The sequence below is a fragment of the Lepidochelys kempii genome, chromosome 7 (assembly GCF_965140285.1).
Source record: "Lepidochelys kempii isolate rLepKem1 chromosome 7, rLepKem1.hap1, whole genome shotgun sequence".
Taxonomy (NCBI): domain Eukaryota; kingdom Metazoa; phylum Chordata; order Testudines; family Cheloniidae; genus Lepidochelys; species Lepidochelys kempii.
The window spans coordinates 48,273,662-48,301,296 of record NC_136386.1 but is presented as its reverse complement, the minus strand read 5'-3'; the positions used below and the strand labels follow the sequence as shown (position 1 = coordinate 48,301,296).

At 59.0% G+C, this 27,635-nt stretch overlaps 1 protein-coding gene across 5 annotated transcripts; it reads right to left on the bottom strand.

The window, feature by feature from the left end:
- Window positions 1-1,182: 1,182 nt before the first annotated feature.
- Window positions 1,183-19,318, bottom strand: HYAL2 (hyaluronidase 2). 5 transcript variants are annotated; one of them, XM_073352577.2, is made up of 5 exons: window positions 11,991-12,226; window positions 11,201-11,440; window positions 9,320-10,293; window positions 3,003-3,092; window positions 1,183-2,444 (listed from the first exon to the last, which is right to left on the bottom strand). In XM_073352577.2, the coding sequence occupies exons 2-5, from the start codon at window positions 11,376-11,378 to the stop codon at window positions 2,043-2,045; spliced, it is 1,644 nt and encodes a 547-aa protein (XP_073208678.1). In that variant the 5' UTR covers window positions 11,379-11,440; window positions 11,991-12,226; the 3' UTR covers window positions 1,183-2,042. The 5 variants fall into 5 exon arrangements, with proteins under 5 accessions (XP_073208678.1, XP_073208680.1, XP_073208681.1 ...); XM_073352579.2 differs by lacking the exon at window positions 11,201-11,440 and adding an exon at window positions 10,755-11,164 and having other exon boundaries at window positions 11,991-12,222; XM_073352580.1 differs by lacking the exons at window positions 11,201-11,440; window positions 11,991-12,226 and adding an exon at window positions 19,193-19,318.
- Between the last annotated feature and the right edge of the window lie 8,317 nt (window positions 19,319-27,635).

Genomic DNA, 27,635 nt, shown 5'->3' with positions numbered 1-27,635 from the left:
AAGGGAAACATCCCAGAGCAGCAGGCACCCCACTGAGCCAAGCTTCCAGCGCTCAGATCTGGGGTCTGTCAGCAAGAGAATCCACGGCAGGGGCCCTTCACCAGGGGGTGAGCCATGTAGCTCAGTGCAACACCCCGCAGTGCATGAGCAGGGCCAGCTGTCAGAGATGGGTCTCGCCTCCTGTAATAAACCCTGAGCCCCCAGCCACATGGCTTCCAGGGAAACCCCCCCACTGTGGTTTCAGCAGCCCCAGCTTTCCTCCTCACTGTTGGCCTTGAACGAGCATGCGGCATTGCAGCACGCAACAAAAACACCTCTGCGTTCCTCCCCAGCGCTGGCTGCATTTCAGCCGCCAGGAGCAGAGAATCCATGCAGAACCTGGCCTGTCAGTACGCAGGGCCACCAGCAGTTCTATGGACACATGTTGGCATGAGGGGGCTCTGGCTAGTCCTGGAGGTCAGGCAAAGGGGCAGGCATCCCATGAGGTACCAGCCTCTGTACATGGAACAAGTCACAGGCTGAATGATAAATGACCTAGCTGGGGGCTGGGCTATGAAGACATGGGGCTGCCCGCCACCCCCTCCCTGGCCCTGGAGCTGCAGGCATGACTCACGCCAGTTCCCAGCCCTAGTGCTCCCTCCACAAGCTAGCCTTCCTCGCAGCTGTCTTGTGCTGCCATCCCAGGGGCAAAGGAACCCAGTCCAGCGGGAAGCCCCAGCCCAGCCAGGGCAAGAGTCCACGCCATACAGGAGTAGGAGACCTCCCGGGCAGATGTCTCCTTGCCCTGTGCCAGGAGCTAACAGAGGGCAGCTCAGTAAGCGGGGGAGGGAAGGGTGCTTGGTACCATGCACGCTGGCTGTTGAGTCACACACCAGGGGCCAGGAGAAACAGGGAATTGTCAGCAGGGGCGGGGGGGTGGGAGATGGATGGTCCAGACTTGACTCAGCTAGAGTTGCCTCCCTATCTCGGGCATTGTGCCAGCCAAGAGGGGCCCTGCTGTACCAGGAGGGCACCCTACACTGAGCTGGTCCCTTTGTGCCAGCCCCAAATCCACCCCATGGAAACCAAAAGCCCCCGGAGCACCTGCCCCAGCCTCCCCCACAGCAGGGCTTGGGAAATGGGGCTGCTCCCTGCTCCCAGGGCAAGGGGGAGCTGCGCCATAAGCAAACAGCAGCCGCCCGCTCTCATTCCGCCTTTAATGGTGAGATAACTTTGGTTTCTCAGTGACAGAAGCAGGGCACTGGCTCCTGGCAGGCGTCCGGCCCAGCCCCCGCCTCACCCAGGCATGGAAGGGCATATCCTCCCCAAGTCCATAAACTCTGCCCCCAGGGGGGTTTCCAGACACATACAGCAGTATTTATCACACCAGGCCTTGCCTCCCCGACACTCCTTCGCTCACTGCATATCCGCCCCACTCCTTACAACAGGAGAAGGGCCCTGCCATCCCCTCCCTCCTCCACATCCCACAAAGCCTAGGGTAGAGCTGGGGGGCACCCCACACCCTCTGTGCAGCTTAGCTCATTTTGACAGTCCCCTGTCCCTCTGCTGAGCTGGGGAAAGGATGATCACCCCCCTACCCACACACCATGGGGCCAGGCTCCGCACTGGGGCACACCCAGCAGTAGGGAAGGAGCTACCTGGCCCTGGGGGATGAAGCCAGTCCAGGGCACAGCCCTTGTATTTCCACACCAGGGCAGATCTCCCCCCGCCGCTCCTCCTAGCTGCGGGCTGCCCCCTATCGCCGCATCACTGCCCAGGAACATCTCCCACCCCCACAGCTGCAAGCACTCTGCTGGCCCGCAGGGAAGGCTGGAGGGGCCTCTCACCCCCTCAGCAGAGGCAGAGGTAGGGGGCCACCTCCAATAGATCCGCTACATTGGCGCTAAACGAAATACAAAAGGCTCCTGGGTTGCAAGTCTGTCGGCCCCACAGAGGGGCACGTGGGGCTCTGACTGCAAGTGCCACCTATTGCGCCCATGTCCCTGCCATGCTAAGCGCCAGGAGACGGCCTACTGCCACGAGGACCTGAGTAAGGGGCCAGACTAGTCCAAACGGGCCAGGAACCCCAGCACCAGGAGTCCCAGAGTGGCACAGGCTGGGCAGGCTGCACTGTTGTGGGTGCTCAGCTGCCGCTCGCACTCGTCCCCGTGCCAGCCCTGGTAACACTGGCACCGGAAGTGGGTCCGTAGATAGGCGGTGTCAGTGGCAGACAGCTCCCCCTCTGCCCGCAGCAGCGGCTGCTGCCTGTCGGCCTCGCCCCGGCGCCGGATCTGGAAGCTGAGCGGGTTGAGGTGGAGGAAGACGTTGGCGGTGCTGTCCCGGCGCCGGCAGCGCCCCCTGCCCTGGCACAGCGCCTGGCTGCAGCGCTGGGCTGCCGTGGTGACGTTGACGATGTAGTGACCCAGCTCCTCCTCCAGGTAGGCCTTGATGGTCTGGCAGGTGCTCTGGGAAGGGAACGAGGGGTGAGCGAGAGCCAGAGGGCGGCAGTGAACTGACTGCCATGGCAGGCCCTGCTAGGAACCCAGGGGCAGCTCAAGCCCACCAGGGCACACCAACAGCTTTGCCAGGCGCTAGCATTGTTCCTTCACCTGCCTTCAGATCCCCAGCGGCTGGCAGCACTATTGCTGCATGCAGGGGGTGGCACTACCCTATGCCAAGCAGGCCAGGATTAGCAGGGCCCCAAGGAGGCAGGCAGCTTCCTCTGCCCCACTGATTGCCCGGGGTCAGGCACCACGGGATGCTCAGACCTCATGGGCACAGACTGGAGCATCCAGGAAGGCCACAACACATGCTGTGCGCAGCCCCTGGCTCACTCAGCACAGGCTGCGGTAGGCAGATGCCAGCAGGGAACCGGGCCCAATCCCATTTCAGTTTTTGACTCCACCGGGGGCAGGAGCAGGACTGTTGAGAGGTGCTCCCCATGTTCGATACCAGAGCTCAGTTGGCAGGAGGATGCTTCCCTGCTGCGGGCGAAGGGGGAGCTGTCCTCCCTCTGTACCTACCTGGCTCTTGGTGTAGTCTGCATCGCCCCAGAAGATGGCACCAGCCGCCCCCAGGGCGGCGCTCTCGCCAATGGTGGAGACCAGGTCCGTCTGCAAGGGAGGAATCCAGACAGGGCCAATGGTTAGGGTGGAACCTTGCAGCCGGAGGTAGGCAGGTGCAGCCCCCCGAAACAACCTGCATACTGCTCCCACCTGGATACTCCAGGGGCAGGAGGACTGGCTCATGTGGAAGGGCAGTGCCATAGCAGTCAATCCCCTGCGGGGGTGGGGTGCTCAGACTCCAGCTGGGCTGCACTGGAGGCGTGCCCTCTCTGCTAGTCTCTGAGCAGGGCTAGGCCTGGCCAGGACCGGAGGCCTCCTGGGTGGCGCTAGAGCACCGCTGTGGTGCTAGAGGCAGGTGCTTTTGGGCACACTAACTTGCCACCTGAGGCCATTAAAGATCCCAGGGTACTTTTCCTGCTAGGCCCCTCCCCCCAATTCTGCTGCCCAAATCCCAGCTCCCTACACTGCACCTCCATAAATGCTCCTCTCCCCCCCACACTCTTCCCCAGTCCAGCTGCCTCCGGGATTCTCCGTTACGTGCGCCACACTGTTGCTGGGTGCTGTTAGAACAGCTGCTGTGCTCCACCCCAGAGGTGGCTGCCTTTCTGGCACCAGGGAAAGCAGTGTCTCCCCCCCCACACACACACACACTCACACCCAGAGTCCATGAAGCAGCTGGGAGTTAAAGGTTGCCAGTTACCAGAGATATCCCAGGGCCACACCCAGCCTGGTTGCAGGCACTTTGTGATGGGGTGGGGGTGGAGCATCCCCACCCTGTACTCCTCACATTCCTGCCCCTCCCTTCCTTGCCCCAGGCCAGCATGCATGTTCCTGGGCTGGGCCTGGCCATCAGGGCTGCTGAGACAGCAGGTGGCCTGATGGAACAAGCACTGAAAGCCAGGCAGGAGGGAAGCGTCTGGGGGCAGCCAGCAGCCAGGGAAATGGGCTGAGAGCACCAGAGGTGGGAGGCAGGGCATGTGTGCAGCTCAGCTCCTGCCTGGGATGGGGGTGGGCAGCTGCAGGAGTAAGTTGCCTAGCAAGTGGGACTGGTGGAGTGACTGAGAACCGGGGTCCCAGCAGCCTCCCCACCCATGGCCTTGCCCACTTACCCAGCTGCTGCAGCCCTCCGAGATCCCAGGCCTGGGCTCCCTGCACACAGCTCTGCCAGTGCCCCTCAATCCCAACCCACAGCCCCTTGCTATCCCCGCCCTCGGCTCTCCCCACACAGCCCTGCCAATGCCCCTCAATCTTGACCCACAGCAGCCCCCTGCTACCCTAGTCTCACAAAGGGGTTGTAGCCTATTCAAGTCCCTTCACATCACATTCATCCAAACTTGGAGCCAGCACTGAGAGGTTAGCGCAGGGGTTCTCAACACAATTTTTGGTGGCCTCGGAGTGTGACCACCAACTCTTGCTAGTGGCCACAGACATTTTCCCCTAAAATACTTAAATATGCACATCTACACATCCAAATCAGTCACTTATTTATGTAGGGTTGGTGGGGTTTTTGCAGACTCAACAAAAATAGTGCTGTGAAAAGTGGTATTTGTCTGTTGGTTCATATCACTTTTCCCAGGAGACTTATTAGCTAGCTGGGAGGCTGAGATATTTGCATGTTTGTTAATATCACTTTTCTCAGCAAGCCCCAGGACAAATTAAGGCCTGGATGATAGGGGGCAGGAGGGGTTAGAGGGGGAGGCAGTGAGGACCTGGGGTGATGGATGCAGGGGAGACAGCAGGGGCCCAAGGCAAATGGGGGAAGGGGGTGGTAAGCCTGCATGCCTGGAGCCGGGGGGTCAGTGCCCATGGCTGCGTGGTCAGAGCCAGGGGCCGTGCAGCTGAAGCTGGGGGTCAGAGCCTGCTGCCACACAGCAGGGGCTAGAGGTCAGCACCAAGGGCCAGCTCTGCAGCTGGAACCTGGGACCAGAGCCAGTGACCGGAGCCCGAAGCTGGGGTCACATGGCCAGAGCTGAGGGTTAGCACCTGCAGACCCATGGCCAGGTTCCTGAAGTCCCACCACTGGAGCCTGCTGTCCAACCACCCCAGGGCTGAAGTCTGAGCCCCACCAACCCCTATCAAGGGGGGGTCGAGAACTCACTTTGCTCCTGCAGCATTGTACCCCACCTGTCTCCAGAGATGGTCCAGAGCAGTGCAGCCAGGAACAACAGGGAGGGAGGGGGAAGAGGTCGATTTCCCCACCCCTTCACTGTCCAGGAGGCTGTTGTAGCCCCACAAAAAGCCCCTGGTGGCTGCATGTGGACTAGTGGATATGAGACCAATGTTGGGCTGGAAGGCACCTTGAGAAGCCATCAAGTCCAGCCCCCTGCGCTGAGGCAGGACCAAGTCACCCTAGAGCAGCCCGGACAGGGGTTTGTCTGACTTGTTCTTAAAACCCTCCAGTGACGGAGATTCCACAACCTCCCTTGGAAGTTATTACTTTGTCCTACTGTCAGGGGCTATGGAGAACAATCGATCACCAGCCTCTTTGTAACAGCCCTTAACATGTTTGAGGACTGGTATCAGCTCCCCCCTCAGTCTTCTTTTCTGAAGACGAAACTTGCCCCAAATTTTTAACCTGTCCTCACAGGTCAGGTTTTCTAAACTTTTGATCATTTTTGCTACTCTTCTCTGGACTCTTCAATTTGTCCCCATCTTTCTAAAGTGCGGTGCCCAGATGAGGCCTCATCAGTGCTGAGCAGGACAATGTCCTCCCACACGACACTCATGTTAAAACACCCCAGAATGAAATTAGCTTTTTTTTTTTTTGTGGAGGGGGGGTGCAGCAACTCTACTGCATCCGTTTGATCCACTCTAACCCCCAGACCCCTTTTCAGTAGCACAGCCACCTAGCCAGTTAGTTCCCATTTTGCAGCTGTGCATTTGATTTTTCCTTCCTAAGTGTAATACATTGCCCTTGTCTTTGTTGAAGTTCATCTTGTTGATTTCAGACCAATTCTCAATTGGTCAAGGTTGTTTTGAATTCTAACCCTGCCCTCCAAAGGGCTTGCAACACCGCCCAGCTTGGTGGCCCCTGCATAGTTTTATAGGCAAACTCCCCACTCCCTCATCCAAGTCATTAATGAAAATATTGACTAGCTCTGGACCCAGGACTGATCCCTGCAGGGCCCCACTAGATGCACCTTCCTAGTCTGACAGCAAACCCTGGAGTACCATCTTTCAGCCAGCTGTGCATCCACTTTATCATAATACTATCTAGACCCCATTTCTCTAGTTCCTTAGGAGAATGGCCAGCAGCCGGCTGCCCTGCTCCATGTCAGTGCTATGCCTAAGCCACTTGTCAAACACCAGCACCAATGCCTCATAATTAGCCCTCTCATTGCCTCCCTGAGGACTAGTGTGTCCATGTTACAGAAATGGAAACTGAGGCACAGGGACAGAAGATGATTTATTCAAGGTCAGAAAATTTAAGTGCCAGCAGTGAGAATAGAACCCAGGAGTGCTGGCTCGCAGTCTCTTCTTCTAGCCCCTAGACCCCACTCCACAGCCAGAGCCAGGAATAGAACCCAGGAGTCCTGGCACGCAGTTCCCACTCTAGCCATTAGAACACCTGGCCCTTCCTCCCCTGCATACGAGATCAGGCCTCTCCTCTAAGAGGTGAGCTGCACTCTAGCACCAATGTATGTACCCCAGAAAGAAGCAGCCTGCCACCTACAGAGACCCCACTCCCATCGGCCCAAGGACCCCTCCGCCCCCGGAGCACTTCCCATGGGAAGCAGCCCCAGCCAGGAGCCGCACTCAGCAGGACACAGGAGGAAGCATTCAGGCATGTGCTGCCCTGGCAGACAGCAGCAAAGGAGGCCGTAATCACCAAGAGCAGAGAAGAATCTGCCCAGCTGGGGTCACTGGTGTCCTCCCACTTGCCTCCACCCCCTCAACATGCCCAGAAGGCCAGGGGTGGAGAGCCCCCACCCATACCACTAGGAGCTGCCCAGCTGTGCAGGACAGCATGAGGACCCCGAGAACCTCTGACTCCCAGCCCGCCCCAGAGAAATGGCTTCGCAGCCCCAGCCATGCTAGCAGCTGGCTTTGTGCAGGGCCCCCTGGACTTCTACTCAGCCACTAATGGGGTGCTGTGCCCAGCAAAGCTGGCACACTGAGCGTTATAGATGGGCTGATGGGTGCAGGGGGCCTCTGTGGCCCTTTCACCCCCATCTCAGCAACCAACATCCCACAAAAAGAACAGGAGGACTTGTGGCACCTTAGAGACTAACCAATTTATTTGAGCATAAGCTTTCGTGAGCTACATCCGATGAAGTGAGCTGTAGCTCACGAAAGCTTATGCTCAAATAAATTGGTTAGTCGCTAAGGTGCCATAAGTCCTCCTGTTCTTTTTGCGAATACAGACTAACATGGCTGCTACTCTGCAACACCCCACAGAGTCTCTGTGCAGAGAGGTTTCCCATGGGGCTTGGCTCAGCTTCCCTCTCCCAGTGCCTGCAGGGTAGGAGTGCAAAGTGGAGCAGGGCTCAGACCAGAGTCCATTCACACAGGTTCTGTTACAAGGGGGCCCTTTATACAAAACTGCTGGGAGACCCCACATCCCCCATTTCAGTGGGGTGCCCCATGCTACATCCTCAACAGTTAGAAAAGGAGATTGTTGCCTCCTACCCCTCCCCCATTGCTGCAAGGGGCTTGGTGCCTGCCTGCCTCTCCCTGCCCGCCCACCACCTGCTAGCACCCGAGGCTCCTCCATGCTCTGCTGGAGGAGCCCACCCAGGGCACAGCCCCATCCCATCAGGAGGGAGGTTGATGGAACTGCTCTCCTGGAACCACGGAGCTGGCACCGTATCGGGCTGGCAACAGGAGTGGGCCAGATCTAACACTCCCACCCCTGTCAGCCCAACAGCACGGCTTGGAGCCCCACAAAGGACAATGGGGCACCCCCCGTGACAGATACTGGCCTCTGCCTGCCTGCTCGCAGCTCGGACACACCCCTGCCCCACAGGGAGAGACTGCAATGGTTTCATACATTAAGCCATTCTTGGGTATCTGCAGGCCCTGCCACTAAGCGTCAGGCATGGACGGCCAGAACAATGGCACCAGCACCACCCTCCCACTCCTGCCTTTCGTCCCCCACCACAGCCACCTCCCCACCCATCATGCTGCCCCCTGCAGGCTCTTGTAGGGACAGTTACACCACAGGGCACCAGGAAACAGACTTCCCAATGGAGATCCTCGGCACCGCAGAGGGCATCCTGTGACAGCATGGACCTTCCACGCTGGGCGGGGGGTTGGCTAACGGGGGTATAGTACAGGATGGGATCATTTCAGACTACACCCCACCACAGCTCTGTATGCCCCCCCCCCCCCAAATGGGACCTTTCCCCCACACCACACCTGGGGCCCAGAGAGCTCAGGCACTGGATTTTCACCTGAGCTCTTGAGAAAAATCTGTCTCTAGCTGATTTGCCTATGCTCAGGCAGGAGGGCTGGGAATGGAACCCAGGAGTCCTGGCTCTCAAACCCATGCTCGTCTTCCGGCTGCCTCCTGAAGCTGGGCCCTGTGGGGCGGGATCCAGAAAGGGGAAGTGGCGGCTGTCAACCGGCAGTTAGCCTGCACAGTGGCAGGGCCACGGCTCCCATTTCAACAGCTGCACTCCCCCCACCAGCCGGGGCATTGTAAGGTCAGGAACTCATCCCCAAGCCCTCCTCAGCCACGGCAACGCTGGGCAGGACCAGGGAGCTGGAGTGTGATCTCATAGACCCACCTGGCTAACACAGGAAGATTCTCCCCCACCCCACCTCCACTGCCCAGCCTTCTCTCCTCCCACCAGCGCCTGCCAGGAGGGCCACAGAGCAGCCCTGTCCCAGCTCACTTAGCTACCACCATGCAAGAGCCCTATGCCCAGCTGGCACAAGCAACAGGGCTGCTGGCAAGTCCACTCAGATGCAGAGGGGCAAGCAGGACTGGGACCCTGCTCTACCCCATAAAGTGTCACCAGGCACAGCTGGGGTTGAATTTGGGGAGCTGGTGTTTAAAGCCTTGGAAGGTGGGAAGAACCAGTTCCTCCCACCCTCCGTGGCAGAGTTCACATGAGGCCTGGAAAAGACTGGAAAGTCTGTTCCCTTGGTATGTTCTGGTGCCTTTGCTGTAATATACTGGGAGGGTGTATGATCACACTGCCCCCTAGTGGTGAGCCCACTCACTACCCTCTCCCAGAGCCAGAGAGCTAGAGGCCTGGGAAGAAGCAGGGTAAAGCCCCAGCACCTCTGGCAGAAATGGGTCGGTCCCTGGGACACGGGCGCCGCCTTACCCTGCTCAGCACATCCAGCTTGCGGCTGTAGGTGGGCCTGGTATAGACGAAGACGGGCAGCGAGTAGCCGTCGTGGTGCTGGTGGGAGATCCGCAGGGCCTCCATAACCCGCGAGTGCACAAACTTGCGGCCATTCTCGGAGGAGGCCAGGACCTGGTCTAGGTAGATGGAGGGATAGAGGGCTGTGCTCTCCTTCCAGAGCCAGGCCAGACGGTCATTGCGGGTCTCCTCCACGTCAGGGCAGCGCCCCGTGTAGCTGTCCGGGTTCTTGCTGTAGTCGTGGTTGTAGCAGTCCGGGAAGAGGTAGTAACCCCACAGCTGCTTGGGCCGGTAGCTCTTGGCGTGCTGCAGGGTGAGGAGCATGAATTCCTGGGCCGAGCTCTCAAACTCATACTGGGCCTCCTTGTTCACCAGGTCCTCCTGCCAGCTGGGGTGCCGCAACAGCACCAGCTGACGGGAGTTCTTGCGGTAGACGTCCTTGTTCTGCCAGTTGCGGATCCAAATGGGCCGCCACTCCTCCCAGTCAATGACAGCCAGCCCTTCCTTGGCCTCTGAGCGGATGTACTTGCGGATGCCCTCCTGGAGCCGGTCCAGGTGATCCGTGAGGCTGCTGTTCTGGGGGACACCCCCGTTCACAGCCACCTGCTGCTCGTCGTAGTAGGGGTAGCGGCCCAGGCGCTCCTTGTAGAAGATGGTGAGATTCTGGTCTACGAAGCCCTCGTTGGGAGAGGCCTGCAGGTCAAAGAGGCTGAAGTCCAGCTGGACCTTGAAGCGAGGCCTGCAGTCCTGGGTCGGCGCATTCCAGGCCACAATGAAGGGCTTCTGGGTGAAGAGGGGGGCAAAGGTTGGCTTCTCGTCCTGCCCACGGCTGCTGGTGACAGCAAGGAGCAGGAGCCATGGCACTGCCAGCGCAGAGCCTCCCCGCATTCTCTCTCGCTGGGCTGCTCGGTCACAGGATGGCTTCAGGTCACAGCCTGCCGGGGGAAAAGGCTGTAAGAGGGTAGGGCAAAAGGCACTCCCCCACCCTGCTAGCAGTAGAGCTCTGCCAATGCCCCTGAAACCCCCCTACTAGCCCAACCCCACAAACCCAGCTTTGCCAACGCCCCTCCAATCCATCGAGGTACTCCAATGGTCTACCACTGGCCCCCTTGTGAGCGCATCACAAACATTCGTGCATCTCTGCTCTGAGCTGGGGACAATACAGAAGGGAAACTGATGCTCAAAGCTCAAGTGACTGGCCTGAGGCCGTACAGGAGGACTGCAGTGGAGCTGGGAACGGAACAGAGATCTCCTGCCTTTCAGCCTAGTATCTTAGACCCCAGACCAGCCTTCCTGCCCCGAGAGCCCAACCTGCGGCAGCCTCTGTTGTTCCAGCCCTGGAGCTAACTCCCAGGGCTCTGCCACCGCACTTTGGTCCTGACCTGCCGCAACCCACCTGAGCGCAGTACAACTGGATGGGCAGCAGAGACTCGTCCTTAGGAGGGGAAGCTGCCAGCCACAAAACCCTCCAGCACCAGCAGCGGTACAGGGCTGAGAGCAGTCCCAGGCCCAGGTCGGTCAGCACTGCAGGCTGAGCAGCCTCCCCAGGCCCAGCCAAGGGCCGGCTCCAGAGCTCAGCTCCAGTGGTGCAGTTCCAGCAGAGCTTTCTTGACAGTCCCCCCAGCAAGAGCCGGGCCCCACCACACAGCAGGCACGTAAACTCCCTGGAAGGGAGCTTGCAACTTAGGGCCTGGCTCCGATCTCCCCCACACGTGGCGCCGACCGCGACCACTCGGGTCGAGTCACTCCGGATTGACGCTGGCGATAAACCGGAAGGATCAGGCCCCACGCCGGAGGTTTGAAGCCCTGAAACATCCCAAGAATGTGCGGGCCTTCGCTTACCAGCGCAGCCGGTGGGTCGGACACGCTTTGTTCCCGACCGATCCCTCCCTCTCCCCCTGTGCGACCCCCGCCGCAGCTCCGCCGAGCTGTCCCAGCCAGGCCACCTTTTGTTCGGCAGCTCCGCGCACTGAGCAACAGGCTTCGCACGAGCTCCGGGGCAGCGCGAACTTTTTTCCATTGCAATAGCCTGCGAGGCCAGCCGCTCGGTGGGAAGCAAGCGCCGGAGATCAAATAGCAAAGCTGGGGGGGGGGGAGGAGGGAGAGAAAAATGTGGGTGTCAGCAGAGCAAGCGCTCGCACAAAGCCGCGCAGAGCAGCCCCACGGAGCAGAGCTGCAGCGAGGACAGATCCGCTCCCAGCCCGGCCGGCCGGCCGGCGAGCGGCACAAATCACCGCACGGCGCAGAGCCGGGAGAGGGACAACGCGGAGCGGCGCGTCCGGGACAGAGCCGGGGCTCCCCAGAGTTACCAGCTGCCCGTCGGCCCGCCTCGCCGGACCCCCAGCCAAGCCGCACGCCGGGATCCAGACCGCGAGCTGCCGGAGCGGGGCAGGGCAGGGCAGGGCAAGCCGGGGAACAGGGGACCTTTCCCAGCCACCCGGGCTCCGCTCCAGAGCGGGACGCTCCCCGGCCGCGGAGGGGCTCGGCAGCCCCCGCGCCGGAACCGGGGCCGGTGGGAGCGCCCCACGCCCCCCGCCCCGGTAGCTGGGAAAGTTCCCTCCTCGCCCAGCCCCGAGCGGGTCGCGGCCGGGCGGGCCCCAGCAGCTCCCCTGCGCTCCGGGCGCGCACTCACCTGGGGCTCAGCTCCCCATCACCCCCCAGCGAGCCCCTTTAAAGGGCCACGAGCCCAACACCACCCCGCTCGCCGCTGCCGGCCTCGGCAGCCCCTTTAAAAGCCCAGGGGCTGGAGCGGCCCAATGCGAGCCGGAGGGGAGGGGGAATTCCTGCGGACCCGCCCCCCCAGGGAGGCACCGGCTCAGCGCGCGCAGCCGGCCGGAAGCGGGAGGGAAGTTCTGCGGTCTCTAGCTCGGTCTGCGCCGTTTCTAACGCTCCGTGGCAACGGGGACCGTTGTTTTTATGTGCACTAGTCCTTACCCCCTTCCCCAGTCGGCAGGAACCACTTGGTACAGCCCGGCGGGCTTGGCATGCCAAGCGCCGCTTGCTACTGAACTGCAGGGGGCGGCGCGCGCCGGGGCAGGGCGGGGCCAGGGGAGCGGCCGGGCTAACGGAGCCCGCACAGGGCGCCAGTTAGGGGAGCGGCGAACTGCTGCAGCGCCGGCCTCTGCCCACAGGAGGGCGCTGTGGGGAGGTGGAGAGGGTCACTGGCTGGGGGGGGCTCCCAGCTACTTCAGCCCCAGCCTCTCCCAGCAGGGGGTGCTGTGGGGAGTGGGGCAGGAGCACTGGCTGGGGGGGGGTCCTGGTTACTCCAGTTCCAGCTTCTCCCAGCAGGGGGTGCTGTGGGTCGCAGGGCAGAGGGCGCTGGCTGTCTCTGTGTGTGGGTCCCGGGGGCCCCAGCCCCAGAGTCCTCTGCGATTCCAGTGTTCGGAGCCTGTTTTCTCCGGGAGCTGCAGACAAGGGGGCGGGCATGCCTGCTGCCTTGCCCTCGCCCGGCGGGAGTTGGTATAAGGCAGGGGTTCTCAAATGGGGGGTCGGGACCGCTCCAGGGGGTCGTGAGGTTATTACCTGGGGGGGGTCACAAACTGTCTGCCTCCACCCCAAATCCCGCTCTTCCTCCAGCATTTATAATGGTGTTAAATATATAAAAATGTTTTTTTCATTTATAAAGGGGGGGTCGCACTCAGAGGCTTGCTATGTGAAAGGGGTCACCAGTACAAAAGTTTGAGAACCACTAGTATAAGGATTGACTTGGGAGCACTGGCTCTCTGATCAAGTCACAAAGCGGTTGTTATGTCAACGGCTGGGAATCCCTTCGAACATTTGTTTCGTTATGGACTCTACATAAACATCTGCTGGGGGAACAATGTCAGCCCCAGTGAATGGCCATTGTCTCGGGAGGGCCATTTTCCTTCCCAGGAATGCGCCCGCCAGTCTGCTGGGTTCAATGGCTCCCCCAGAGCTCTGGCAACTGGCTGCCAGGGCAGGGCTTGGCATGCCAAATGGCTGGCGCGTTCCAACCAGCCGGCGTTCTGGAGCCCTTCCAAAGTGCCACTAGAGCTCAATCAAAACCAGCTCTTCAGAGCCAGAAGGCTAAGCAGCTGGATCTTCTCCCACCACGAGGTTATTTGCATGTTCTCATGATCGCAGAAGCCGACAGCACTCAGGGGTTCAATGGGGCTTGTCTGAGTTTGGCGGCTGGCTGGTGTACGGTGCCATCTGGGGAACCTGCAGACACAGGATGCTGAGCGATCAGCCCTGGTTGAGTTCAGCTGCAGTCGTGGGTCTTCCTTGTCTCTGGAAATCAGCTTCTATCTAACTACATAACAGAGCTCCTGCTTCCCCCATACCACTGGGCCCGTGGGCCTCAACCCTATCCCAGAAGGGCCTTGAGACCCCATGGTGTCCCAGGTCTCTCTGCTGAGTGCCACCACCAGGGACAGCAATGGTGCTTGTCAGCTCAGGATGTCTCTAAAGCTTTACACTTTGCTTGAACACTCCTTTCTGGGAGCCCTGGGCTATGAGCAGGAACATAGGGGTTAAAGAGACAGTGCCACATGCTGGATTCCTTATTGATTAAAGCCTCCAAAAAGTGCCTTCAGTCACCTACGGCACTGGGGACTGGGATGGCTCTGGAGATGGAGTCTCTCACCTCTAGGTCCCTAGTTCCATAACCCAGCCCAGGTCAAAGGAGACCAAAGAGCCTTGGCTTGGGGTGGCTGATGAGTGGCCTTTTGGCTATGAATTAGATGGGGAGGGATGTCCCAGTCGATTTCCAAATGGGCCGGTATCTACGTGACACCCACTGCCACCAAACCTGCTGGCACTCCCAGCAGCGAGACCGAGGACTGAGTCGGCCAGAGGGTCCCTCTGCACTAGTGAAATGGCCCACAGGCTGACCAAGGTTGCCCACTGCAGATCCCTCCTGATCCATCCAGGATTGCTGTTGCAAATGGGGATAGTAGGACGAGATCATTGGGGACACTGTTACAGGGTGCACGACCGGGCCCCAGTTCTCAAATGGTTTGGGCCCATCTACAGTAGCAGCTTCCCTCAAGGTTAGGGTGGGTCCAAGGGGAACGTATTGAATGCTTTTGCTGGCCTCCAGCGGATGCCCCTGTCTCACACATAGAGGTTGGTCTCTGCGGGGTGGGGCTGAGGCATGCAGGTTATATGGGGGCTGTTTGCCCTGCCGCTGCCCATGCTGTATCTTGGCTGCAAGCAACCAGAGGCCTTTGAGCTCCAGGGCTGTCGCCACAGCCCCAATCTCACCCCCCCACAATCGAATGCAGTTTTATGTTTGCACTGCCAGCTGGCCTGGGCACCTCCCCTTCCTTCCTCCACTGGGTTTGCAGGGCACCAGGGGAATAACCTTGGGGCTTGCTTTTAGCCGGGCCCTGCTTTTCCAGTCACATGTGAGCCACTTACAAGACACTGTGTGTAAAGTAATTAAGGGCTTGTATATATGGGGAGTTTGACCACATATGCTTAGTTCAGAAGTGTCTGCTTCTGGTTTAGCTTAGCTCCCTTTGGCTTTCCACATGTGGGCTTACAGTGGTTTAAATTCACTCCTTTAGCTTCTACTGCTAGAACTTCCCGAGTGCACGAGTCCAGACAAGCAAACAGGATGAGGCCAACTAGTGACAGCTGGGATAAGAAACCCCACCACCACCACCCCCCCTCCCCACAGGGTAAGGTACAGAAGATCCACTCCCACCCCAGCATTACTCGCTGGTTACACAAATGGAGGGACACCTTAGGGCTTTTCTTAACAAGCAGCCACCCCACAGACAAGCACTGCTACCTCCCCACTCTTTCCTGCTCCTGCTGGGAGAGACCAGATCCGTTAACTGGGAGCTCCCCACATACCCAGCACTCCTGCCCCTCCCCACAGTGCCCCCTGCAGGGAGAGGCTGGGGCTGGAGTAGCTGGGAGCTCCCCCAACAACGAGCGCTCCTCTCCCACTCCCTACGCCCCTGCTGGAAGAGGCTGGGGCTGGTGTAGCCAGGAGCTCCCCCAACAGCCAGTGCTCCTCCCCCACTCCCCACTGCACCCCCTGCTGCAAGAGGCTGGACTGGAATAGCTAGGAGGTCCCCCCCACAGCCAGTGTTCCTGCCCTGTTCCCCACAGCACCCCCTGCTGGGAGAGGCTGGAGTAGCTCGGTGCTCTCCCCACAGCCAGTGCTCCTGCCCCACTCCCTACAGCAGGTGCCAGAATCATCAGGGCAGAGTGGTACCAGCAATGCCCTCTGAGCAGCAGTGGGTGGGTTCTGGCAGTGCATGCCCATCATGTGAGGCCCAAGGCCAGGGAATACCAACAGGGAGGAGAGCTACTGGATCATCCGGTGCCTTCATCCCAGCTGAGACGGATCTCCAGCGGCAGAGGAAATGAAGGGCGGCTGATCTGTAATCCGATCACAGCCCCCCCACCCCTGCGCTGGGGAGGGTCAAGGGGGTGAGGCCCAAGTGGGAGGAGGGGGGAAGGGGAAGGCACTGGCCCAAGCTGGGCTCTGCAGTTCGGGGTGGGGGGTGAGCTCCCAGTGGGAGGAGGGCAAGGGGAAGGCACTGGCCCAAGCTGGGCTCTGCAGTTCGGGGTGGGGGGTGAGCTCCCAGTGGGAGGGGGGAAGGGGAAGGCACTGGCCCAAGCTGGGCTCTGCAGTTCGGGGTGGGGGGTGAGCTCCCAGTGGGAGGGGGGAAGGGGAAGGCACTGGCCCAAGCTGGGCTCTGCAGTTCGGGGTGGGGGGTGAGCTCCCAGTGGGAGGGGGGAAGGGGAGGCACTGGCCCAAGCTGGGCTCTGCAGTTCGGGGTGGGGGGTGAGCTCCCAGTGGGAGGAGGGCAAGGGGAAGGCACTGGCCCAAGCTGGGCTCTGCAGTTCGGGGTGGGGGGTGAGCTCCCAGTGGGAGGAGGGCAAGGGGAAGGCACTGGCCCAAGCTGGGCTCTGCAGTTCGGGGTGGGGGGTGAGCTCCCAGTGGGAGGAGGGCAAGGGGAAGGCACTGGCCCAAGCTGGGCTCTGCAGTTCGGGGTGGGGGGTGAGCTCCCAGTGGGAGGGGGCAAGGGGAAGGCACTGGCCCAAGCTGGGCTCTGCAGTTCGGGGTGGGGGGTGAGCTCCCAGTGGGAGGAGGGGGGAAGGGGAGGCACTGGGGCTAGGCTGAGGCAGGGGCCAGGCCAGTCAAACAATGGGGACTCCCAGAGGAGCTGGCTGTGGAGCTGGGGGCACTGTTCCACACGAAGGGCTCAGGAGGCAGCAGTGGGGCAGCTCCCAGCAAGGAGGCCAGCCAGCCCACATTCCGGGAGCTGGGGGCTTTGCCAGCCCAACCCCTAGCCCCGCACAGGAGCATAGGCAGCCAATTCAGGGTGGATACGCACCACCAGCCATGCCAACCACACCTGCACTTCCCCTCCCCTCCTCCCAGAGCTACACCCCACCATTACAGGCCCCAATTCCCCCCTCCCCCCATTACAGACCCCAAATCCCCCTGTCCACCACCCCCACTACAGACTCCAATTCCCCCTGCCCACCCCCCATTATAGACCCCAATTCCGCCCACCCCCCATTACAGACCCCAATTCCCCTGTCCACCACCCCCACCCACCCCCATTACAGACTCCAATTCCCTCTGCCCACCCCACATTGCAGACCCCAATTCCCCCCGCCCACCCCCCATTGCAGACCCCAATTCCCCCTGCCCACCACCCCCATTACAGACCCCAATTCCCTCCACCCCATGTTAGGCCAGGTCTCTTCAGGGGACAAGGCTGACTGTCACTAGGGGATGCCGTTCTGCCTGGTGGGCTGCCCCGCGGGTGTAACACTGCGCAATGGCTGCAGCGTAGGATTATCATTCCATGCCTCCTTGCCGGGAACAAAGCAAAGCAACCCAAGCTAGGGCTGATGGAGGAGATAATACACACAGCCCATCCGGCTTCTTGATGGGCCCGGAAATCCATGTGCCTGGGATGAGGGAACAGCCAGGAAGAAATGCAGGAAGCCGGGTGTGTTCCAGGTTGGAAGCATGAGACACTCACCAGCAGTCCAGAGGGGAGAGTGAAACAAGGCCTCCTCAACACTTCCACTCCCCCCAGCCAGCACTCCTGCCCCACACCCTACAGCGCCCCCTGCTGGGAGAGGCTGGGACAGAAGTGGCTGGGAACTGCTCTGGGTCTAGCACTCTCACTTTTCTGGACAGTGCCTCCTCTGTTTTAGTCCTGGAAACACTGTAAATGAGACAGTTGTCCCCAGTACAGAGAACTGAGCAAGAAAGTCCCTGCTAAGTACGCTGGTCTGGATACAGAACCAGAGCACACACACACGTCCCCCCGCTTACTTTCCACAACACTCAAACCACAGCCTGGGACCCACAGCTCCTGTATCCTTCCAGCTACCAAGTCTCATGTTATCACACTAACAATATAGATTGCAAAGCCCTTTGCAAAGGTGGGGGTCACTATCACCATTGCACAGATGGGGAAGCTGAGGCACTAAGCGTTACCCAAAGACAGAAAGCAAGTGGGTGACAGAGCCAGGTCCTGAACCCAGCTTCCCAGGGCCACATCCTACTCACAGGGTCTTGCTGCCACACACGGCTCTAGTGCATTGCTGCTGTAGCATCTCAGCTCCAGCTGATCTCTGCTGCACGTCATACAGTCCTCAGCTCTACCCGAGCAAGAAGCTCTCTCCAGAACCTCTCACTTGTCTGCCCTCACGGTGTCCGAACCTGCTGCACCATTGATCAAACCGCCTTCTCATTGACCCTTGGGGCTAGTTGTTTCAAGCACTGGCACGTGGGCAGCCAAAGTCCCCACCTGATGGCTAGTCACTGGCTTGTGTGACATGAGTTTGTGGGGTGTCAGTCCCATGGGCCCGTCACAATGCCAACAGCCCACCAGCTTTTAGTTGCTGCAGAAAGGCTGAGGACTGACTGGGCCACGGACCCAACCTCCCTGCTCACCCCAGAGGCTGAGGCACCTTGGCAGGGAGCGGTGTGTGAGGTGCCTGGCACTGCTTCTGCCAATGCTAGGCGTACGCTGGCAAACACAGTTACCATGAGACTCCCTGAGCAATGCCCTTGGATCAGATTCACCCTCAGCAGTGTAAGGTCCTAGCCAGGACGACTCTAAATAGGGGAGGTTTCTGCCACACACCTGGCATGAAGGAGGCAGGGCACTGAGTAGGTGCCCACACCCATCTAGATGAGCACAATGAACATTGCAGGTCACTGGATGTTCTACTCCCCTCTGGGACAGCTGGCCGGGGTGCTTCTAGCACATGGCACTGACAGATCCCCCCTCACGCTCTGGGTTAGTGCATTAAGTCTTGTCTCCTACCCCTGGCATTGGGGCAGGATCAGATCTTTTGCTAGCCTCCTGTGGCCTCTCTATAGGTTAACACTGGCTGTGTCCTTGCACCACACATTGGAGGGAGTCATAGCACTTTGTGGACATTCATTTACTCACAGAACCCCTCTGGGAGACCAGTCAGTATCATCAGCCCCATTTTATAGATGGGGAAACTGAGGCACGGAGAGAGGAAGTGATCATGCAGCAGGCCAGCAGCAGAGCCAGGTCTAGAACCCAGCTCTTTCAAGGCCTAGCCCAATGCTCCAGCCACTAGGTAACACTATCAGAATGAGCATGTGATGGAGCTGGGAATAGACCTCAGGAGTCCTGACACACATTGCCCCCCCCGTTCTCACTGTTCGATTCCCCCACCACCACCACTTCCCTTCCAGAACTGGGAAGAGAACCGAGGTATCCCAACTCCCTGCTCTTATCACTCCTTTCCTGATCTCATTTCTATTGCTAGGTTCATCCCAGCCCGTTATTCTCTCCAGGTAAAGCAGGTCCCTTCACCCTCCCACAGTATAAAAAACTACTCACCCACCTGGCTTAGCTTTCTGTGGCTCCGGGTGGCAGCCGCAATGTTGGCACAGGGAAGGGTGTGGTAGAGAGAGCGGTCCACACTGGGGGAAACGCCTCACAGACGGCTGCACCCAGCGAAGGAAGGGAGAAATAAATGAATGACGGAGCTGGCGAGGAGGAGAGTTTTGACCCAGGCAGGGGATCTCCGAACAGTACAAAGGGTCCGGATTGGACAAAGATGCTTCCTGGGCTGTGCCGTCCCAGGGCTGGGATTCCAGGGGCTCTGTCTCCCAACGTCTCTCTCTCCTTCTCAGCTCTCCTAGGCTTGGTCCCCCGTTCCAGAGGTGCACACTCTCAGTCTCTGCAGTCCAGGGAGGTGTGCGCTCCCCAGTTCTCACCCGCCCCAATGGAGCTGCCCTATGTGCCTTAGCCAGTGCCCACCCCTTTGTCCCCCTAGACTCCCCCCTAGCTTGGAAGGCCTTTCTCCCGGAACCGAGCCTCATTTCCTGCTGGCAAATGGAAAGGAAAGCTGTGCAGTCCCTGCTCAGCAACCACAAGGCCTCAGAAAGCTCAGAGATGGGAGGAAGGGTGGCTCAGAGGTCAGCAAGGTCTCAGGGGATCTCCCCCGCGTTCGCTTCCACTTGCAACCCAAGGCGACTGCTGCTGTTCCATCATGCACCAGCCCAGTTTCCCCCAACCCTGCCGACGGGGCAAGATCGGGGCTTAGCATGGGCTGGATCGAGCGCTGCTTCCCATCCTGTTCTGATGTTGCCACCTGCCCCACCCAAAAAGGAAATACTGCAACAAGAGTCACCCAAAAGCTCTCCAGACTCTTGGCTCCAATGTGCACCTCTCCCAACCTGTAGATGGCGATGCAGAGCAGCTGGGCCTGGCACAGTGCCCCCAAGCTGTGCTCTGTGGGTGTGTCTGGTACCACCAGGATGTGTCGGAAGGTTCTGCTCCCCTTGAACGATTCTTCCTCCGCTTCCGGGTCTGCCTGACTCCAGCAGGACTGGAGAGCACCGTCTGCGGGCGAGGGGACTGGAGCCTGCACTGTTAGAGGATGCCAGAGAGACTAGCCCCCATTGCCCCCTAAGCTGAACTGCCCGTAGGTGCAGGGCCAATACAGAAGCCACATTCTGGGGCTGGCGCAGAGGCCCCTGGCCAGCTGTTCGTGGAACACCGGCGGGTGTGCTATGGAGATCTGGCGGGGCACAATGGCGCAGGTGCCCCGTCTTCTTTACAGGTGCTAAACCCCATAAAGGATGTTAGAAATGCTCAAAGACTTTCCCAAAGGAGCACATGCCGGAGCTGCCCCAGAGATGTTCTGCAGTCACCAGTGAAGTGGGGGGTGGGGAGATGTCTCCTGGGCCCAGACTGAGGCTGTATAGGGAATTTGCAGGACCCTGGGATGTGTCCTGAGTTGGTGTCAGGGGATTTGATCCTTGTCTGGGCTGGCCTAGAATTGGTGGGACTCAGTATGTGGCAGATGGGGGTGGGGCGGCTGTCTTCTCAGGCCTTGTTGCCTTAGAAGGGAAAATTGCTGCAACTCTGCAACTGTAGCTTTAGTTCCAGTTTGTTCCCAAGCATGGCACAGTTACAGTTCAGCGCTAAGGAGCAGTTGCCCGAGGGGCTGTTTGCTATTCCTAGACCAGGGTACACGGGTGCTGCCAGAATCCCTTGGCTAGCAGGGGGATGCGAGGGGCAGGCAAAGGAGCAGCAGGACAGAACCAGCACAGTGCTCCCGGGGAGCATCATGGCTGTGTGGTCCCAGGGAATGCTGGCATTTAGGGGCAGGGGGGGATTTCCTCTGCCTGTCACTGCGCCGCCACTGAGTGCTTGGGTTGCTCATGGAGCTGCTGGATCAGCCCTTCGGTGCCTCCCGTTTCCCGCCTCACCATGGTGACTCAGCAGCTTTCTAGAATCAGGAACAATACAGGTTTCCTGCCCCGAGCTCTGCTGGGCTGGGGCCAGGAAAAGAAACTGTAGAGATCTGTTCTGGCCTCAGGGTGGAATGGACCTGGCGGGACCTAGTGGAGGTCAAGCTCCCATGACACTCAAAGGTTAGCCATGCTGCTCCATGGAGAAAGAACTCACCTTCCTCAGCAGCCTGGGGTGGGGTGCCTGTCATCATGTGCCTTCAGACAGAGGGTCCTTCCCCGCACCACCCAGCATGGGCCCCCAGAATCTAATGGCTGATGCCTAAAGCCCCATTTAACCCAAGCTCCCTTCCGCCTGAGCCACATGAGTGATGGCTGCCAAGGCACCCAAAGAGAACCTGCCCCCTTTCTGAATGACTCCCAATCAAGTCTCTGTCTCTATCCCCATCCATCCATTTATGCAGGGCCTCCATCAGCATGATACCCACACATCTTCTATGTATCTGTAAGCGTCCTGCTCCCTGCAGCTCTCCTGCCCCCTCGCCACCCCCTGGCCTCTCCTCTGACGCATGTTGCTTCTCCAGTATCTCACCACTGAGCCCACCTGCTTCCTTGGGATGGGTGCTGGGATGGCAGCCAGCAAGCCACATGGGATGGGACCCAGGAGCAAGTTCTCTGATGCCGGTAGCTCCAGCTGTGATCCCAAGGCAGCCCCATGTGTCACCACTACCCAAGTCTTGTTCACTGTTGCTCTGTGTGCAAAGGCCTGGCTGGCTCAGGGATTCAGGGTACAGGGCCTTCCTAGCTCAGCAGTGACTGATGTCTGCCCAGAGATCTCTGGGAAATGGGTTGAGCGAGTCCCACTCCAGTTCCTAGTGCATAGGCACCCATGCCAGCACTAACTGGACCCCTTGCCAGCAGTCTCTGCTGATGGCTCAAGGACTGAATGGGCCACAGAGACCAATCTCCCCTCGCTGCCTAGTGAGGTCCTTCCAAGCTGGGCAGAGGCACACCAATGCATGATACGGGAAAGCCAGCCCTGCCACACAGCCCATGCTGTACCTGCTCTGTGGATAGAGGAGTCCAGGTTCAGGAACATTTCCCAGCACAGGAGCCATTTAAATCAAAGCACTTTCCCCAGGGTCCACCACTGGCCATGGGGCAGCTCCATGGAGTGGCTGAAGGTGACGCTTGTCTCCAGGCAGAGATCAGGCAGGGAGGCTAGCCTGGCTGGCAGGGGCTAGGTGGGTAGGTAGGGCATCAGCCCTCTGGCTGGCTGGCAAGTGTGGCAATGACAGACCAGGCTCCAGCTGGCAGTGCTGGAGTCAGCCCGAGCAGAACTGCAGAATGGCAGCACAGCCTGGTGCTCTGGAGCTGCCCTGACTGTCCTTGTGCAGAAGAAAGGCCCGTCTGTTTATGGGGCTGATTTGGTGGGTTTTTTGCCATGCTATTTCCAGGAGGCAGAGTCAGTTTTTTTCCACTGAGAATGGAAGCAAAGGTCCTGCTGAAGGCTCCTTTATGTGTGTGTTTGTGCAGGTCCCTCCGGGTGCCTGTCCAAAGAGAGTGTGTGTGTGCATTAGTATGTTCAGGGTTGCATGTGTGATTTCTGGCACACGCCCACACACGGAGCTAGCCAGGAGGCTGCCAGGGGCTGCTAGGCTGAGGAATTTCACAGCCCCCAGTTGGACAGACTGTCCCTGATCTACCCTGTCTCTGCCACGGCCGCTGCTTTGACTCCCCCACAGTGCCATGGAGTGGATGTGCCCAGGACAGGGCATACTTCCCCCACCCTGCCAATGAGCACAAGAGCTGAGCGGGGAGAGCTGTCCCCATGTGCCAGCCTCTGCTCAGAGTGAAGGTGCTGCCCGACTTCAGAGTTCTGCACCCCGCGAATGTTGCTGCAGGGACTAACTCACCATTTCTCAAATGTGGCCACCAGGGGGGTTCCCTGCTGCCACAGCAGTTTCCTGGGGAAACGGGGCACGAAGGGGAACTATCAGCCCCTCCGATTTCCCTGTAAGTTGTGCAGCAGCGTCTTTAGAGCCGCGCAGGCGCTCAGGGAACCCGCCTGGGGAAGGGGTGCCCCTCCCCCGGCCCCCAATCTGCCACGGTCAGGGCACCCCTCCACCAGCCCCAACTCTGCTGCAGCCTGGCCCTGCCACAGCCGGGGCAGCACGGCTGCAGATGTGGCTGGAGCAACCCGGCCCCAGCCCGGGCCGGGCAGTGTGGTCCGGCCCCAGCCACAGCAGCGTGGCTCCAGGCATGGCCAGAGCGGCCCAGCCCAAACCCAGCCCCAGCCCCAGCCCCAGAGTTGCCACGGCAGGGAGAGGCACCTTCCCCCCCATGCCCCCCGCCAGCCCAGGTGCTGCTGTGGAGAGAGACAGCTGGGGGAGTTCTCTTTTCCTGCCGTAGCACCAAAGTACTCTTCTGCACCCCAAGCTGGAGCCCTCACATCCCCGGCCCCACCCGCACCCCCAGCTGGAGCCCTCACAGCCTTGCACTCCAACCCTCTGCCCCAGCCCCTAGCCCCTCATCCCCAGCCCCACCCCAGAGCCTGCACCCCCAGCTGGAGCCCTCACACCCCTGCAGCCCAACCCTGTGGCCCAGCCCTGAGTCCCCTCACACACTCCGAACCCCCTTGGCCCCAGCCCCACCACATGAATTTTGTTTTGGGCACCAATATGAAGGTGACGTGTCACACAACACCTCCCTATTGGTGCACATAACAAAATTCATTCTGCACATAAATGGGAAAAATTAGAAGGAACACTGTCCTTCCTTCCTTCCTCTACCTCTCTGGAGACACGGGTGGGACACACAACGCTTAAGGAGCAAAGTGAGGCTGGGAGGGGAGGGGGAGCTTGGCGGGGGAGTAAGGAGGTGGGCGGTGAGCCAGCAGCAGAGTGAGGGGGCGTCTGGCTGTGAGTGGGGGAGTGAGGAGGGATGCAGGAGGCAGGCGGGAGGTGGGTCAGGAGGCGAGCGGCAGGTGCATGGATAGCGGGTGGAGCCCCCCTTTGGGGAGGCTAGCCCCCGACTCCCATCCCTTCCTCCCCCACCCCGGCAACTGGAGCCCCGAGACCCATCTGCCCCCCCTCGGCTGGAGCCACAAGCCCCCCACCCGGAGAAGCCCCGAGCACCCCCTCCCTCAGCTGGAGGAGCCCCAGCTGGCCGAAGGCCCAAGTGTGTCCCCCCCACACACACACACACCTGCCTGGAGGAACCCCAGGCTGGCTGTAGCCCGGAGCACCCCCCGTCAGCAAGAGGAGCTCAGGGCCAGCCAAAGCCCCGAGCCCTGCCACCTGCCTAGAGAAGCCCCTGCCACAGCCACAGCCACAGCCACAGCCGTGCCTCCCCCCTCCCCAGACCCAAGCTGCCCAGATATGGTTTTTCGTTATTATTTGGACTTCTATTATGTCAAAGCATTTTTAAATTTACTTCAGAATTGTTGTGCAACCACTTTTACCAAAAAAGCAAAAGAAACAATAATAAAAAAAGACAAGAATATGCAAAGCACCTTAGCTGTGTTTCTATTCTGTTAGGTCCAGTAAAGAATAGAGACAACTGTCTGTTATTTTTATTATTGAGTGTGCAAAAAACAAACAAACAAACCGTACCATAAATAAATTACGGGGATTTGGATGGATATATGTGCATATTACTTCATTAATTTAGGAAAAAGAAACAATTTTAGGAAAAAGTGAGAGTATAGCCGCCAGCGAGCGTTGGTGGCCACAGTCTGAGGCCACCAAAAAAAGTGTTGTGAGAACCCCTGGACTAAATGGTGCCTGGACAAAGCCAACTCGCTATCTGGCCTTGTGCAAGTCCCTGCCCCTCCTGTGCCTCAGTTTCCCCATTTACAGACATGGGGGCGATGACACCAGGCTGATGGGAGGGGCTGGAGAAGGACAAAGTGTCAAGTGCAATCCTGGGAGAAGGGTATCATTGTGAGGGCTCAGTCCTTGGGAGCACTGTTCCACTGGGACGCAGCTTCTCCTCTTTAGTCCACTGCCCTGCAGGAGGCAGGAGGGGCCACCCTTCTCTGTCTTGCAGCCTAGCTGAGGCTGTCATTGCCAGCTTCCTGGGCCAAGGATGGAAGTTCTCCAGAACAAGCCCACCAAGCTGGGGTTTAGCCCAGAGCCTGCCCCTTTGGAATTAACGCACCACCAGAAGTTTTGGCCACACCCTCCTGCTGCAGGGGAAGTGCAGGGTGGATTTGATGACCCGTGCAGAGCATCACTTGCATGGACGTAGATGAGATCTGACCTCATCGTGAGTGTGCATTCCACAGGAAATGGAGCTTGACTTTCCTGCAGGTGAAAGGCCCAGAGAAATGAAGAGACTTGCCCCAGATCACACAGGAAGAGTGTAGCAGACACAGGAACTGAACCCAGAATAAGAGTAAATCATTCAGGCCATGTCTGTGTAACCCACACACCTCCTGGGTGTGGCGCTCTGTCCCATCAAGTGGCACCGAGACCACTTAGAGAGAGAGAGATTAATAAGTTTGCTCTACAGCCATAGGTAACAGCTATATGGCTTTAGCTCATACAGTAGAGACTCATGCATTTAGCTCCAGAGATCCCAGGTTCGATTCCACCTGCTGACCGGGGTCTGATGGTGTTACAAGTGGGGGCTTGTCTGCGATTTCAACTGGGAAGTTTCTGAAACTCTGGATGTGTTTCCTCAGCTAGAGGAAGCCACACAACTCCTAGGTGTGGTGCTCTGTCCCATCAAGAGGCACCGAGACCACTTAGAGCAGAGGTGGGCAAACTACGGCCCGTGGGACCGTCCTGCCTGGCCCTTGAGCTCCAGGCCGGGGAGGCTAGCTCCTGGCCCCTTCTCTGCTGTCCCCCCACAGCCTCAGTTTACCATGCCGCCAGCGCTCTGGGCAGCAGGGCTGTGAGCTCCTGCCAGGTGGCGTAGCTGCCAGACATGCTGCTCTGAGCAGCATGGTAAGGGGCAGGGGGTCCCGGGGGGCAGTCAGGGGACAGGGAGCAGGGGGTGGTTGGATGAGGCAGAGGTTCAGGGGGAGGGGCGGTCAGGAGAGGGGGATTGTGGGGGTTGGATAGGCATGGGGGGCTGGGGTATGGATAGGGAGCAGGGGAGGTTCAGGAGACAAGGAGCAGGGGGCTTGGATGGGTGGGGGACAGTCAAGGAGCGGGAAATGGGAGGAGGCAGATAGGGGGCAGGGGCCAGGCTGTTTGGGGAGGCACAGCCTTCCTTACCCAGTCCTCCATACAGTTTTGGAACCCCAGTGTGGCCCTCAGGCCAAAAAGTTTGCCCACCCCTGACTTAGAGAGAGATTAATGAGTTTTCTAACAGCCATATGACATTTAGCTCCAGAAGTCCCAGGTTCGATCCCGCCCACTGACAACCAGGGTCTGTTGGTGTTACATCTCCACTACGGTGGCACAGCTATAGCACCAGACTGTAGGTGCTTCCTACATCACTGGAGAGTTTGTCCATCACTGTAGGTAAAACAGCTTTCCACGTGATGGTAGCTAGATAGATCAATGGACAGATTCTTCTGTCCACTAGTCGCATCTACCCCGGTGTTAGGGCAGCATGGCTAGAGTGCTCAGGGTTTTCACACCCACAACCCCCCTGCCCCCCGAGGGCCGTAGCTCTATTGACCTAACGTTCAAGTGTAGCCCAGATCTCAGGAGAAATTGTGCAGATCTCTGAGCCTCTCTCTCCTGTCAGACTTGAGCAAGGAAACAGTTTACTCCTCCCTGAGGTCACTGGGGGCGGTCCCACCTCTCCAGTCCCTGCTGGCTCTCTACAGCCCCAGCTCTGCACTGGTTAGGCTTGGGTCCCATTTTTGAGGTTAGCTTCGCAACCGGAACAGCTAGAGCCTTTATTCTTGTTTTAAGTGGAAGCTGAGCCTCTGCAGACCAACCAAGCGACTCCAGCCTGGTGTCCCACCACACTCTGACTGAACCCGAGCCCTGCCGTTGGAGATCTCGAAGTGCTTTACGAGGGAGGGTCACCATTCTGATCCCCATTTTGCAGAAGGGAAATGGAGGCAGAGAGGGGAAGGGACTTGCTCCAGGTACTTCAGGGTGAATCCAGGACTCCAGATCTAAAAGTAAGAGACTGGCCTGGTTGGACAACAGGGCCAGAGCCACTGGCAGACTCATAAACCTCTACACATGATCTGGGGGGTTGGGAGGATGATGGGAGGACAAAGAGAGACACTGTCAGACAGCTAAATATAGATAGATTCTGGATGTGTTATTTTTGTTCAGAACCTTCTCTACTTCTATTACCAAGCCAAACAGGCACCCTCCCCTTCCTCATTCTCTATCGGTGAAATGATAATTACAACTAGAATTGTAAAGCACCTTGATGATCGTACCTCGGGAGCACAGCAGCCAAGCAGCTGACAAAAAAAATCATGCTTCTTGTCAAACACATCAGAAACAAACTAACAAACAAACAAAGAAAGAGTGGATAATGGAACTGGTCAGACTGAATTTGTTTGGATCGTCAAATATCCTTTGACCAAGTGAAGAGGCCACTGAGGAACCGATTGAGAGCCAGGCCTGGTTGCGGACTCTGGCACGTGTCAGGGTCACCAAGCCC

What these genes read in the sequence shown, in the direction of transcription:
- HYAL2 (XM_073352577.2), bottom strand. Translation starts at nt 11,378, where the DNA reads ATGGAAAAAAGTTCGCGCTGCCCCGGAGCTCGTGCGAAGCCTGTTGCT. An exon ending in CCGACCCACCGGCTGCGCTG is followed by an intron (nt 10,294 to 11,200) that starts GTAAGCGAAGGC and finishes TTCCCCCGGCAG; the next exon opens with GCTGTGACCTGAAGCCATCC. An exon ending in CAGACTACACCAAGAGCCAG is followed by an intron (nt 2,445 to 3,002) that starts GTAGGTACAGAG and finishes TTCCCTTCCCAG; the next exon opens with AGCACCTGCCAGACCATCAA.